At 42.1% G+C, this 14,968-nt stretch overlaps 1 protein-coding gene across 1 annotated transcript; it reads right to left on the bottom strand.

The window, feature by feature from the left end:
- Positions 1 to 589: 589 nt before the first annotated feature.
- Positions 590 to 14,742, bottom strand: LOC125326280 (cytochrome P450 2U1). The gene is made up of 5 exons (XM_048304411.1): positions 14,228 to 14,742; positions 8,556 to 9,188; positions 5,125 to 5,286; positions 3,994 to 4,161; positions 590 to 3,574 (listed from the first exon to the last, which is right to left on the bottom strand). Exons 1-5 carry the CDS (start codon positions 14,664 to 14,666, stop codon positions 3,396 to 3,398), a joined length of 1,581 nt encoding a protein of 526 aa, XP_048160368.1. The 5' UTR covers positions 14,667 to 14,742; the 3' UTR covers positions 590 to 3,395.
- Positions 14,743 to 14,968: the final 226 nt, after the last annotated feature.

The raw sequence follows: 14,968 nt of genomic DNA, 5'->3' as shown, positions 1-14,968 counted from the left end.
CCAGGGCATAAGACACAAGATTTCCACCGACAGCTGTTGCTCCCGAGTGCCCAGCTCCTGGTTAACACCAATGTTGATACCCATCTCTTCCCCAAAAGCACTTCAGTTGACTCCTGCTCAGCCCACCCCCTTCCATGAGGAAGAATCTCCTGCTTTCCCCTGAGGCCTCTCGGAGGCTCTTTGCCCTCTACTTCAGGCTCCCCCTGGGCACCCCTTTCCCCCTCTGCCCTCCACCTCCCTCTACGCCAGGAGTCCAAAAAATACTACACCTCAACTTCTGCCCAAAATTTTCTTTCCTGCAGACTGCACATCTCCTGCTGACAATTCATATGCTCTTTATCTTCCTGATCTCTACCCTTCCCTCTTCTTTTATTCTGGGTAACAGTGTTTTTAAAACATAATCTATCATTTGATCATAACATGCCTGGCAGTGTTATTTTCCTAATTTCACTTTATTTCCCCACCTCCTTCCTCCTCATCCAAAGCATTTTTAACATTTTCTTGCTCAAAAGCTTTTTCTGCAAGATGTAAGATGCCAAACACCACAAGTTCAGTAAGTGGAACTCATTGAAATGACTACGCAAAGCTGTGAAACACTCACTTGGGAATTACTTTATTCAAAACAAAAACACATTGAAGCAAAGTAATTTTAGAAATAAAGTTAGTTATTTACAGCATTCAGAAACAGTCACTCACTTACATGGACATATATTTTTCAACAAGGAATTTGAGATGCTTCCTCTGCTAAAAAAAGACAGGGGGAGGATACATTTACAAACACAAACCAAATCTGCTACCGCTTTACAGTTTGCCAAAGATGGCAACACATTTTGAAAACCACAGAGATTTTGTTGCCTTTATGCTATTGTTTAGCTATTTTTATGGTATCCTGTGAAAATTTCAGTGCACCTGGAAGGTATGAAAGGCAGGTCTTTATTGTCATTTCCAACAGCATCCTGTATTCTAGCAGACCTTGACATGGTTAGAACTTCTCACCAGTAATTTCAGCTTGTCGCACGATGCAGCATTTGATTACAGGTATCACCAAAAAACACATTCTCAAAGTAGTTTTTGTAGAAGGCTAATTTTTAAAGGATAGTTTTCAAAGGTGACATTTTAAACTAAACTCAGCAGGCAAAACAAGCACTAATATGTACAGTTTCACATACCAAGGGATTACGTGAATAGCATCTTCTTTGGAATCTGTAAAAAAATACTAAAGTGCTTTTCAAATGTGTCCTCATTGATTAAAAGGACAGGTATTTTGTACAAGTCACCAGTTGCACACCAACATCATTATGTTGTTTAAGGAGGCATTTCAACAGAAAGATAAATATTATCAGCACTTAATTTTAGCTTCTCAATTAAGCCTAATTTTAGGATTTCCAGACAAAAATCCTAACTCTATAGAATGTACTTCTTCATTGGAAAATACAAAATTAAATTAAAGAAAGTGCTTAATTCTCCAGTACTGTGACGTTTCAGAGCAAGTTCACTAGCATTGGTATCAAACTCAACTTTATATTGTACTAATTTTTCAAAAATTTCATACCAAAAAACCCCAAACCCATAAGCCTATACAGTCCAAAGCTAACCTATCTAAGAACTGAAAGTTCTCACACAAACAGTGGGAGAACAACCAAATACATAATTCTGAAATTAAGGCACTCTGTTATTCAAAACAGGTAACAGAAAACCTTAATTTAAATGCAAAATAACTATCTTACAGTCTTTGTTAGGCACTACCTGGATTTTAAAACTTCAAGGTTAAAAGTGACAAAACCAGACATTAAAGCTGAAAAGTTGTCTCTTCTTTCACAATTTAGGTTTAGTTTCTGCTATGGAATACCCAATTCTAAATGACATTCAAATTCACATTCCAGTCTTGTAAACTTGACATTAGCAGGGCTCCTGGTATTCTCTAGATCTCCAGTGAGGGGAAAAAACATCTTTAGAAGAGTATGTAAGAACTTAATTTATGTGATATGAAATTCTGATAGATCAAAAGGAGTGCAAAGAGATTTAAGAATGATTAAGAACATCCATTTAAAGGTTAATTGTTACATATTCCCCCCAAAAGATCTCTTTCCATGTTTGAAATACAAGGCAAGACTGAATGCCCTGCTCTGAAACAATTTACATGAGGTTTCCTTGGCAGCTGGTTTGACAGTGGTTACCAGCACTAAGATTCTGCATGTGAAAAGAGTAAGGTACTGATACACTAATACTATATGAACTACAGATATTTTTACTCTATAGGGAAGATAACAGAGAGAGGCATTATATTCAAACCTCAAGTTTGTCAGCTTCCTTCTGTTCATGGTAAATGTGTAAGGCCTTCACCTGTACTGCTGGAGTGACACCGTATTTGAAGACTCCAGTTCCCAAAGCCAGAGGTTGTGGCAGTACTGTCCACACTGCCTGTGGATGAAAAACCTGAGTGCAAGCCTTGACTTCAGGACTACACATGTAGCGTTGTCCCCAGTGAGCAGCTGCTGGCCTCGTCCAGCCTGCAGCCACTGCTGCCATGAGGGAAACACTGAATGCCAAGAGGCAGCACAGATGTCTTGAATATGTTTGGCACCAGAGAGAACAAACTTCTGCTGTTTCTTGTTAGAGAATTCCACTCTAGTTTATAAAACATCTGCATCCAGATACTGCATACTCATTTCCTGTTGAGAATATGGCATATCCAAGGATTCATTTGGCCTTAAATCCTGGGTTTTCAGAGTTGGTACCTGCTTTTTTATAGTGAGCCCTGAATGTCAAGGATGCTTGGATCCAGGAATCCAGACTGATTTGATCCAACCTAGTACACCTATGAGTTACTCGCAAAAAAGAACCCTCCAAGGTTAAAAGTAATGTCATTCATTAATTTCCAAAAAGTATATGTAATTATTTAAGCTCAGTTACAATGTTTCTTTACACAGAAAATGCTAACAATCTCTCATTAATTAATACTCTTAATATTACATGATGTGCTTCATTCCTTTGGTAAATGAAATGTTTATGTGCTGCTTTCAGGATTTTTTACAATTACCATTTGCTAGATATAAATGTTATAAATGTATATTGTTATAAATGTAACAAATGTTTTGGACCATTCTTTCAAATCAACATTTGACTAACTGATAGTAATAGACAAAGCTTAAGCCCACCAAGTTTTAATATCAAATTAAAAACTATGCTGTCAGTTCATTTGTGGAATGCAACAGTTGACAAAAAAAATCTTCTCTTTCCAGAAATCTAAATGGATCATTCTCACTGGCTAGGAAAGCCTACGCAGTTGGGGTTTTTTTCTGGAAAGAAAGTAACAAAATGAGCTGGAAATAAAAAAAAAAGAGCTGCATTTTAAAAGTGCAGTATTTCTGTGCTTAATCTTTGTTGACGTCGCATCATTTCTTCAAAGCTATTATGTTGAATGGACATGGAGCTAAAGTTAGACCAAACCTTCCCTCCATGGATGGTTTTGCAGCATTTTCAGGGTACAGAAAGGTAAAACTTTGCATTAGACTTGCAAAAATCAAGAACAGCTCCATTTTTGCCAACTGCTCTCCCATGCACACACGTTTACCTACAGAACAGTTAGAAGAGATGTATTACTGGCTTTATACAGTTGACCTGTTTGTTAACACACACGTAATTCCTGTGCTACCATAGTCCAAAACAGGCTCAAACTACTATTAAGCTATGAACTCTGAAGCTCTGGCCTCCTGCATTTGAGTCTAAGCTTTGCTCAGCTGTACTACTTCATATTAAGAGTATTTACATCCACAGCAAAAGCAGTATCAAAGGACAATTTATAATTTCTGTCTGGTGACTGGCTATTTAGGAACCCAAACCATTTTGCCAAGCCACCAACTGTGATAATAAATCTACTTCTGTAATTGGTCCTATGTGCAACTTTTACATCTCTTACCCCCAAGGCCCTATGCTTGAAACACCACCACCCGCCCACCCACCCAACTAACGACTTCACGTGGATTGTCTTACCCATTCCAAAAGGAATGAATGACTCTTTTTTTATTAGCTGGCCATTTTCATCCAGAAATCTTGATGGTTGAAATTCATCCGGCTTCTCCCAAATGTTAGGATCTCTGTGTACTGACCACAGGTTGGGCACAATCACACTCCCCTTAGGAATAGTATATCCCTGGAGCACTTTAAACAAAAGCAGAGACAGAGATGTGACAAGTTGCTAGAAGGAAACATGGGAAACATACCATTAAAAAGACAACTAGAAGATGTCACAAAAAATTATATCGATCCCTAGCTGTGGGCTGCAAATCTAGCAAAAGCTTAAGGCAAAGGTGATCTCTGCTACCCTGCTTGAGTCAGAATCACGCCGGCCTGAGGAGCTGGAAAGACATCAAGTTACACCAACAGCTTCTGCAGAGAGAAAGAAGCAGCAATTGTCAGAAATGCACTCTGCAACATGTCAATGCAGTGACCCACTTTCCTCCTGCTCCTGTGCTGTCACAGAGCCCCACCACAGTCAAAGGATGGATTTTGAATTGCTGTCACACAAGGGTTTCAAAATGATTAGTTTCATTTCAGCTTGTTGCACCTCACTGTCCTGCAAAACAAAACATTTTAAAAAGCAGATCAATTCAGTAATGGGTTTAAAAGACAAGTATTGCTATTTCACACTGACTCTAGCCAGTGCTCAGCAATATTTAGAAATCACATTGATGAATTGGAAGAGAATATTTCTTAATGTTTTCTGTACATGTGGAGGTCAACGGTATAAGCCTTTAGCAAACCAACTACTCTAAAGTGATGTTGTCAGACCTCTGTGTCAGAATGCCAAAAACAACTCTGCTGTTTCAGGTACAAAGGTGGAGTCTCAGTTGCCAACTATGACTAAGCACATTAGTCAGTACCAGCTGACCCCCACAGAAGAAATCACTCAAGATTAGAAAAATCCTGCTGGATGTCAGGTCAGACATGCTTCTTACACAGAGGAGTATGTCAAGGCCACCTACTCCCTATACAGAGCATTTTACATATTTGTTTTACAGATATAATATGTAAATGAGATCTTCGTAAGTTATCACTAGCTGTCCCATCAGATCTGCATCCCCAGAGGAAATGGTGTAGTAACAAGTCTCTAGAAAAGCTTACCAGCAGTTTCTGAGGCCATTCGAGGAATTGAAAGGGGAACAACCACAGTCATTCTCTGCACTTCCATAATGGTTGCCTCTGTGAAGGGCATTTGAGCCTTGTGAGCAAGAGAGGGGACTTTGTCACGTCCTAGAACTGCTTCGATTTCTGCATGAACCTTTTCTATTCAAAGGAAGCAAGGAAAATAAAGAAGTCAAAAGACATAATACACGAGAAGACATCATCTCAATTTCATCTGACTATGTTTGCTTCATTGTTTACAAAGATTTCTCAAAGATTACTTCAAGATGTCATTCCCAGTTGAAACAGCTATGCCAAAATTAGCCTTAGGAACAGACTCAGTTAAGATAAAAATGACCAAGCACAATCTTGACAACTGTCAAGAGTAAAGGTACTGAAATGACAGACATTGCTAGCCCTTTAGTATTGGAGAAGTACAGGAAAAGTCCTGCTGCTACTCCAAATGTATTCATAATCTTACTGCAGCAGTTTACCTACATAGTAATTTGAATGATGAAAACATCAAGCTTTCTGCTCTGCAATTAAAAACTTCAACAGTAAGAGAACTGCATGCAGTGTGTGCCTGAGTGTCAGGTGATGGGAAAGTTTTTCACGCAGCTGCTTTAGATACTTCATTCTGGAGCAGGAATTCTGGTGCTGTTACTGCAAGCATTGAAGCTATTTAACTCATTCTTGCCATCTCCTACTTTCTATTTACAGAACCTAAACTCAGCTACGTCCCATTTACCCCAAAGACAGCAGCAGATGCTCCTTTCCCACAAAGTCCTTCTGCAAAGTCAGAAATGTTCATGAGCTTATCTACTTTCTCATTCATGGAAAGCAAAAAATACCAAACTATTTACTTGCCCCTTTCACTTCACTGAAGGCTCAGCATGCAAGTAATTCTCTTCATAGAAGTTTCCAAATTTCAGGATTTGCTTCACCTATGTATATACAGGATGATGTGCCTTTTCTTGCAGGTAACTTGCAATCTGGCTACACCACAAAAGACAATCTTGAAAGAGGAGACCTTGGAACTAACCTTTAATCAAAAATAATAAAAGTCAGTTTTCATTTTCTACCCTTTATATCCTGCATGCGTTGTGGTTGTCCTGCTTGCCTTTTCCAACCAAGCAGCTGATACTCTGAGTTTTTGGTCTTTTCTCCTCTTAGCAGTGATACAAGATTAAATAAAAGCTCAATGAAAAAAACTGCCCCCACTTCCCGAGCAGCATCCACAAGTGCTTCCTGAACTGTGTCTAACGAGCCGCTGCTGCCACCTACTGGGTTTGCCAGAAGAAAAGCTCATGCATTAGGAACATTATAAAATACAAAAAATACAGCAAGGGATGTGCTGACAGCATGGCTCTCCAGTACCTTCTTTGTGGAGGTTTGCTACTTTTATTAGGGAGATACTATAGCCCTATATTCAGGCATGCATGTCCACAGTAATCTAAACAAATAAATAAAGTTTTCAATAGATAACAAAAAATGAAAAAATTAAGCTGTCTCATGCTGAATGTCACACCAATGCTTTAACCCGAACGACTCCTTTCTATACGCTATAATAGAACTGTACAGAGAACTAAGCAGAGGAACTATACAGAGAGCAGCCAAACTGCTGCTCACATTACCAGCCGCAAAATGTAAACTTCAGCAGTCTCTGCAACAGCATGTTATTTGAACTGCTCCACTACTTTTCACATATTTAAAAATCTCACACATCTTCAGAAGCCAAGGACCAAAACAAAGTCAGGGAACAGAACAAACTAAATACGTGCCATGACTTCACCATATTGTCCATACACATCACTCTCTATTTCCCTGTAAAAAGCAAAACTATTTTATAAAGAGAAAAAGACTTTTTTTTTCCTCTGATAGCCCTTAGTTTGCCTTTCCATGTCTGCAAGCAACTTTTGCTACTTTTAAAAGATACATGATTCAGGTATTTTCTCTAGGGAGGAAATACATTTAAGAGAAATGTATTGCTAGAAATAAACAAAAAAGAGGCCCATACGTAACTCCAAGGTAATCAGGATGTAAGGAATGGGATACTAAAGGTGATACACTCTGGACTACTGAGCATATTTAGATTACTTGACAAGAGCCACAACATAAGGAAAGAGGAAATCAGACAGAGGTAATGAAACTGTTAAGAGGTCAGCAGAAAAGTGAAAACTGACCAGCACATACACATACAGTACCAGGCAGAAGAAAAAGAGGTTAAAAAACCACAGAACTCTTCTAGATTCCATTTGTTATCTAATCCATGTAACTGCATATCAAGTCAAGCAGTGATAACACACAACATCAAAACCAGAAGAATAAGCCTATGCAATAAAAGTTTACTTTACATTTGTCCCCAGTGAACTCTCTCTCCCATGTACAGTACTGGTGCCCTGTTTTGCAATCTTTTGTCAACAGTTTGGTTGACTTTGTGCAATAAACCATGATCTTGACCTATTTAAAGAGATTTTTCCAGGCAGATCCAACTGAGTAGATGAGACTACTCAGGGTCATGTCCCACTTAGCTTTGAACCAAAGACAGAGATTCTGTTAACTCTCAGGGCAATCTGTGTCACTCCTTTGCCATGTTCACAGGGCAATTTGTTTTCCAAGTATCTGATTGGAATTTTCTTGTTGTTTCCACTGCTTCCCTTCCCTCCACTGCACACCTCAGGGGAGACTGCCTCCATCTTCTTAGCATCTTTTGATCAGATAGTTGTAGACAGCATAAGGTTTCCCCTCAGTCATCCTTCCCTAACACTGAACAAGACCATTTTGTTCTGCCTCTGTTTTGTGGTCACATGTTCCATGTGTCTTCCCCCCCCCGCCCCTCATCATGCCCCTCATCATCAGCAACCTACCCAACTACCATGACCACTCAAGACTGATGGGGAGAGGCCCTCTAATGACACTGGCAGATGGTGCTGTGCATTTGTGCAAGTCCAGTTTGCTTAAGCTGTCTCTGATTTGATCTTCCTCTACAATAGGTAGTGTTTCACTTCCCCAGACTGTCACTAGACTCAAGAACCTCCCTGCTCAGGGAGGCATAAAAGCAGACCTTACCACTCCGGTCTTCACACATCTTATATCACTACTATATGCCTGGAATGCCACAACTGCCAAAGTTTTTCAAACGTGCTAAAGTTTTTCTGGAACTGCTTGGGAAAGATAAAATTGTCCAAAGACAGAAGAAATTCACAGATTAAAGGGCCATTTAGCACTTAATATATAGCACTAACCTAGAAACCATGCTAGCACAGCAGGATAGAAGATGTCTGATTACACACCAGCCTTCAAATTATATGTACACACAAACCATTGGCACTCCAAATGATTTCTTCACTGCCACTGTTTGCTTCTGTTTCTGAGAATCCATCTGGAGCTTTACAGTCTGGAATAAATCACCTAGAATAAAATAATCTTACCTTGTACTTCAGGGTAAAGAGACATGTAGAGCAGGCACCACAGCAACGTGTTGGAAGTAGTATCTGTGCCTGCGATGAAGAGGTCACCAATGATAAAAAACAGATAATCATCATCAAAACTGCTCTCCTTGTTGTTCTTCTCCTCTTCCGCATGGATGAAGTACATATCAATGAAGTCCCTGGGATTTGCTGCATCCAGTGTATTCCTGTGCTGGGCAATTATTCTCTTCAGAAAAGCAGTAATATCTAACTCAGTTTGCCGAAGCTCCCGGAAAGGCCCAAAGGGAAGGTAGTAGAGCCAAGGGAAGATGTTGACCAGGATCATGTAGCTGTTCACGCTCAGCTCCAGGGCGCGGGCCATGTTCTTCAGCATCGTCTTGAACTCATCATCTTCGTAGTTAAAACGCTTGCCAAAGGCCATGGAACAGATAACATTGGACACTGCATTGCGAATGATTGGGAAGGGATTAAATGAATCCTTTCCATGCTTCAGCATTTCCTCCTTTATAAAGTTCAGCTCCTCAATGATTTTAGGCTCTAAGCTGTGTCTCCCTACTCCAAAATGACGCAGTGTTGAGAGAGAGAATTTCCTCTGTTGCTTCCAGACAGGGCCATAAGGTGCAAAAATAACACCTGAAAGGAAAAGGGAGAGTCTGAAACCAAAATGCCCAGTTTTCAATAAGAAATAGACAGGCCTGCAACCCAAGAGCCAGAAGAGAGGGAAATGGTAACAGCAAATCTCCCCCAAGCACTTGGCTAGGAGCTAAAGGAAGAACACAAGGTTCTTTATAATAGCTTTTGGAAACACTGTCTCTCCTTTTCCTAATCAGTGAAATGAATATCCAAGTTACATCACTAGTTCATTACACTTTGCAAGACACAAATAGATCGAGAAGAGGGAAATGTTAGTCTGGGACATATGTTAGATATAGCCTTTTCTCCTCCACATCCTGAGACATGAACTCCTTCAGCAAGGCACAACAGAAGACATTAAAACACAAACTGATTTGCATTTTTTTCCCCTTCATGTTATACAAACTTCTCAATACTTTTTTCATGTGTTTCTATTACAAGCGAGCTTTTTCTTTATAATAAAAATACAGGATACTCACACTGGGAGAAATACTCACACTGTGAGAAAACTGGGAAGGTGAAGACAGGTTCAGAGACACTTGGCAAAAACCTGCTTGATTTGCATCCCAACAGTTTTGATGGCCCTAGGCAATTGCTCTGCATAATTGTGTCATTATGAAACACCGTTTAAATTAAATCCCTATTACTCACTTACAAACAGAAACATCTCTTTTGTTGAATCAAAAGACCACACCAAAGACACCACAGGGTAACAAATACACAACCTGCTATTTCTAATGTACTCCATGGTTAACCTGAGAAAGTTTAGTCATCAAACATGACCTAGTTCTGGATTTGTTCTTCTAGTAAAGTGACACTACGTTGTTTTTTTTCTGAAAATAAAAAGTTACTTTATAAAAGCAACATCAATTCTTCTGTCAACTGCAAATCTTAATGTTGAATTTAAAAGGAGAAATGGCCATAAGAAAACAGAAGTAGTACGTAAGTACTGGAAGATGCACCATGTTTCAATATTTAACATTACCTACATTCCTATTACAAGTTAATGTTCCTAGCCCCTAATGCTAAAAGAACACAACACATGACCTAGCTTCAAACATCCTAAACAAGAACATTAGGAAGAGTCAAGACAAGCCCAGAATCAGCTGAATTTCATCTTCTCTACATGAAGACATTCCTTAGGCAATCTATTCAAACACCCACTTCCTGGTCCTTCAAAAACAGAACCAAAAACTTTCCAGATTTCCTCTCTCAACTGTTTCCTGTTAGCACTGGTGTCCTCAAGTAGGTTAAGTGAAAAAACAGGTGTATTTAAGGCTGAATTTGGCCATGCACCAACTTGAGTTTCCACGGTTTGTAGCTGGGTTGTGAAAGAAACATGGATTTCTTGGAACAAAACCATTTCTATCCCTAAACAAATATTTCCGAAACACGCTATGCATCCACAACCTCTTCCCTTTTTTGTTGTTAGGAAAATGAGGTTTAGGATCCAAATACTTTCATAAAGAAAACAGACCTATTGTCTTGAAGGTAAAAGAGACTCCCCTAGCCCCACAGAAAAGCTAACACCAACAACACACCGCCCCCCACCCAGTGAGCCTCTCCAGCAGCCCTGCAGAGAGCGTGGGTGTTTTCTGATGTCCCCAAGCCCCAAACTGCTGCACAATACTAATAACTGATTTGTAAACTGGGAAAGAATAACACAGGAGAGAGATTAAGGAAGAAGAAAAGCATAAAGATAGAATAACATAGGTAAGAGAAGAAAGCAAACTCTCAACTGCATCACTACCAAGCTATAATAATGGAACAGTCCTTTGCTGATTTCAGAGAAAATCTGCCTGCCCTAAAAGGTCACGTTAGTCAGCACAGACATCTCTACTTTTAAACCACCCCCCCCCCCCCCAAACAACAAAAAAAACCTCCCCTGCAAACAAACTAAAGCAAAGCAAAACAAACAAACAAAACCAACAAAAAACCCAGAAGGAAATACAATAATAAATTCTCAAGCAACAATAACCAGGACTTCATGCTCACTATAGGGGCTTAATTTCTACGAGCTGATAATGAAACCCTTTCAATACAACCAACAAACTCACATAACCAGAGAGTTCATTTTATTCCCCATTTTAGATGGAAAAGATTAAAATCCTTACAAGACACACATTCTGGCAAAGGCTTACTTCCTCTCCTCCCTCTCCCCCCGTTTTTTACTGCTAGCTCTAGTGTTGCTACAATACTGGGAACATTGACAAATACAGCAGTCATGACACTTAATAACATTCAACTTCTGTATTGTCAGACATCCACATCTGGATATGCACAGGGCAGGGCTATACAGGCAGACAACCACACAGACTCCATCTACTCTGCAGAGTCAGTCTTTGTTGCCTTTCGTAGCTATAGAATACAAAAAACTAAAAATACTAAAACCAAACCACAGAAATCTCTTTTCTCTCCTCAGTCTACTATTTCTCTTCCTGCAGACATATGTGCAGAAGACTTCAATTAAGAATTGACCTCTACCTTCTCCCTTAAGTTCTTATGGCTCTTTTTATCCAGCCAAGAAGGCCTCCCTCCTTTGCTAATCAAGTTGCTGAAATGTAGTATTTGCCATTTCTGATACTTCTACCTGCTCTCCCCCAGGCACAATTATTTTATTTGCATCTTATACGCAATAGAGCCACAAAGCTCAGATAAGCCCCTCTCTTTTCTACCCCATACCTGGCAGGGCAGCTCAGGCTAAAGACAAAACTACATCAGCAAATGTAGCTTACAAGAAAATAGCTCTGTAAGCTCATATCACTTAGCTCACTTACAGAACGAAGGAACCCAAAGACATGTAGGAACCCAAAATGGACACTAAACCTCCCAGAGCTGTAGCACCCAATTTGTGGGTGGTAGACCCGAAGTTACACCTCATCCTGCTTTTACTGCTCCCTTTCCTAGTACATACTAACACAACTGTCACTGTCCTGACCTGCAGCAATGCCTCACCCATGAACTCCTGAAACTATGCTCAGGAGGCTCCCAAACCAATCTTAAGAGGCCTCCAGTTTGAGTGCTGTAACCCATCTACCTCCTTCATGAACCACACACGAAAAAAGCAACACTCATTAGCACAAACGCAGCATCGCAGAGGTTCAGTCATCTCCTCATGCCACCACTAAACCCAAGCCAGCACCTGACAGCACCTGTAACTTCCACTGGCTTTTGGAGAACCAGCCTGCGGGGGCAGTGGCCCTCCACTGCCCATATTCACCGACTCTTCCCTTTGTGCACTCAGAGCACACCATCTCTGAGGTGCACTCTACAGTACTCCTGCATCTGTGGCAATTCAGCGTGCTGCACCAGCTAACACAAGCACTACAGAACAGCTAGGGATGTTTTATGGACAACTGGGCAGAGCACAGCTATGGTGACTTTCCAGATAAAACCAAACCAAGAAGCAACACAGTGTCCCTGCCACAGCGCAACACAGACAGGCACCGTCCATGGGCTTGGTTGCAGCACGCTCTGGCTGTGGACAACACGCTCCTGGTACTTTCAGCTCTCCTGGAGCACCCACTGGTGGAAGCCGCCAACTGCCCGGGCTACTCTGCTTCACCATATTCAAAAAAGTCTGACACAGAACAAGAAACAGATGAAATTCATGGCATTTAAGGAAAAAGAAATCTGCCATGAGCCTGAACATGAGGTTTTACAGCACTGCTAAAATTATCTAACTCCTCTACCCCTTTCCTCCTCCAGTTCTTGCTAAAGTACTGTACCTAAAAATACACATGATAACAATGTGCCAGTAAGATCTGTCTTGGACCAATATCATTAAACCAAGATAATTCATCTTTTTTTTTTTTTATTCTTTACACTGATTTCAGCAATGGTACCTGATAGCATTTTAATAAACATGACCTAGGTCCCTCACTTTCTTCTCCTCTTTACTAAAGCAATTCTGGTACAGGGAAAAAAAAAAAAAAAGAAGACAAATGTTTCAGGTACTTAAAAAATAGATTTATCTAGCCTTAGAAAAAATATAAGTTTCACAACAAGCTAGCACACTAATAAGCCTTCTGTTACCTCCTAAACTGAAAAACACCTTCTAAACTGAAAAAGAGTGAGTAGATTTCCATAAACACTGAGATCCATAATGACTTAAGAACTAAACATGAAGAAATTCTACCTGCAGTATTGCAATCATGTGTTTAAACTCTTCATGCCTTTTTTTTGGCAAAAGCTAGTAACTCTCCTTTGAACTCTTAAAAAAACCAAAAAAAAAAAAAAAAAAAAAAAAAAAAAAAACAACAAACCCAAAAAAAACCCAAATCCAAATACGCTCAGTAAGCTTTGACAAGCAGAATAACACATTCGCAAACATCACAGCAGCAGTAGTTTGCAAGCAGGCAGCCGTATCAAGCAGACCATGTCACCAAGTGCCATGTCTAGTCTTTCCTTAAACACCTCCAGGGATGCTGATTCCACCATCTCCCTGTGCAGTTCACTCCATCGTCAAATCACCCTTTCTTTGAAGAAATTCCTCCTAATGCCCAACCTAAAATTCACCTGGGGCAGTTTAAGGCCATTTCCTCTCGTCCTGTCGCTTGTTACCCAGGAGACCGACCCCCTCCTGGCTGCACCCCCTTTACAGGCAGTTGTAGAGAGCGAGAAGGTCTCCCCTGAGCCTCCTCTCCAACAGTCTAAACCACCCCAGCTCTCTCCGCCGCTCCTCAGTCCTTTTACTGTACACAGATCTAAAGGGATCAGGCATTTCAGCCACCCAAAGGTGCTCTGTGGCGCACAGTACAGCACCGCCAACTTCACGGGGATGCTGCACGTCCACCTCGAGCCAGGGCGAGTTTCTCTCTGAGTGCTTTCTGTCAGCAGCAGGGCGAGGGACACAAGCGAGGAGCAAAAAAGCAAGTAAATGGTTCAGTCCACAATTCGCGGGAGTTATTTATAAATTTCGGCAGAGCAGCCACGGTCCCGAGCAGCTCCCGCTCCGTATCGCTCCTAAGCATCACCGTGGACATCGCCGGGCGTGCGGCAGCTCCCGAGCGGGGCTCGGGGCGCCCCCGGGCGCTTACCCTTGTGGTGGGTGATCATGAGGACGATGGGCACAGAGGGCCGGTCGCTGAACACGTCCGCCTTCTGCACCAGCGCCTCCCGCACCGCCCCGAAGGTGTTGAGGATTATGATGGGGCGGTTGCCCACGAAGAGCCGGAAGACGCTGCCGTACAGCTTGGTGAGGCCGGTGAGGAAGACATGGGGCGAGAAGGCGGGGGAGAGCCGGTCGCCCTGCACCTCCACCGCCCACCTGCGCAGCAGCGGAGGCGGCAGAAGGGCGAAGGCGAAGTTGCCCACGAGCGGCCAGGGCGCGGGGCCCGGCGGCAGCCCCGACAGCTCCCGCGGCCGCCGCCGCAGCAGCCAGTAGCAGCCGAGCCAGCACAGGGCCACCAGCAGCAGCTCGGTGGCCGTGGGCGGCCGCAGCAGCCACGTCCAAGCCGCCGAGCTCGGCACCGCCATCTCCCAGGGCTGCGGGAACGGCGGCCTCGCCTCGCTACCGGCGCGTAGCGGTTTAAGATGGCGGGGGCGGGGGGGAGGCGAGGCCGGCGGCGCCCTGACCCCGGCCTGCCGGGCCTGGGGGCGGGGAGCGGGGCCACGCCCCGACACCGCCCCGCAACAGGGGACAGAGCCGAAGTTTATGGAAGATGAAAGATAAGCACGTATGTCGAGCTCGTGCAAAAAAACCACCAAGAATAAAAAACAACAAAATCCCCCCAGGACTTGCTTTGAAATGCTCCTTACGCAAACAGCTATTTTTTCAG

This window comes from Corvus hawaiiensis, chromosome 5 (genome assembly GCF_020740725.1).
Source record: "Corvus hawaiiensis isolate bCorHaw1 chromosome 5, bCorHaw1.pri.cur, whole genome shotgun sequence".
NCBI classification, from domain to species: domain Eukaryota; kingdom Metazoa; phylum Chordata; class Aves; order Passeriformes; family Corvidae; genus Corvus; species Corvus hawaiiensis.
The sequence above is the reverse complement of the archived record's forward strand: the minus strand, read 5'-3'. Positions and strand labels throughout refer to the sequence as shown.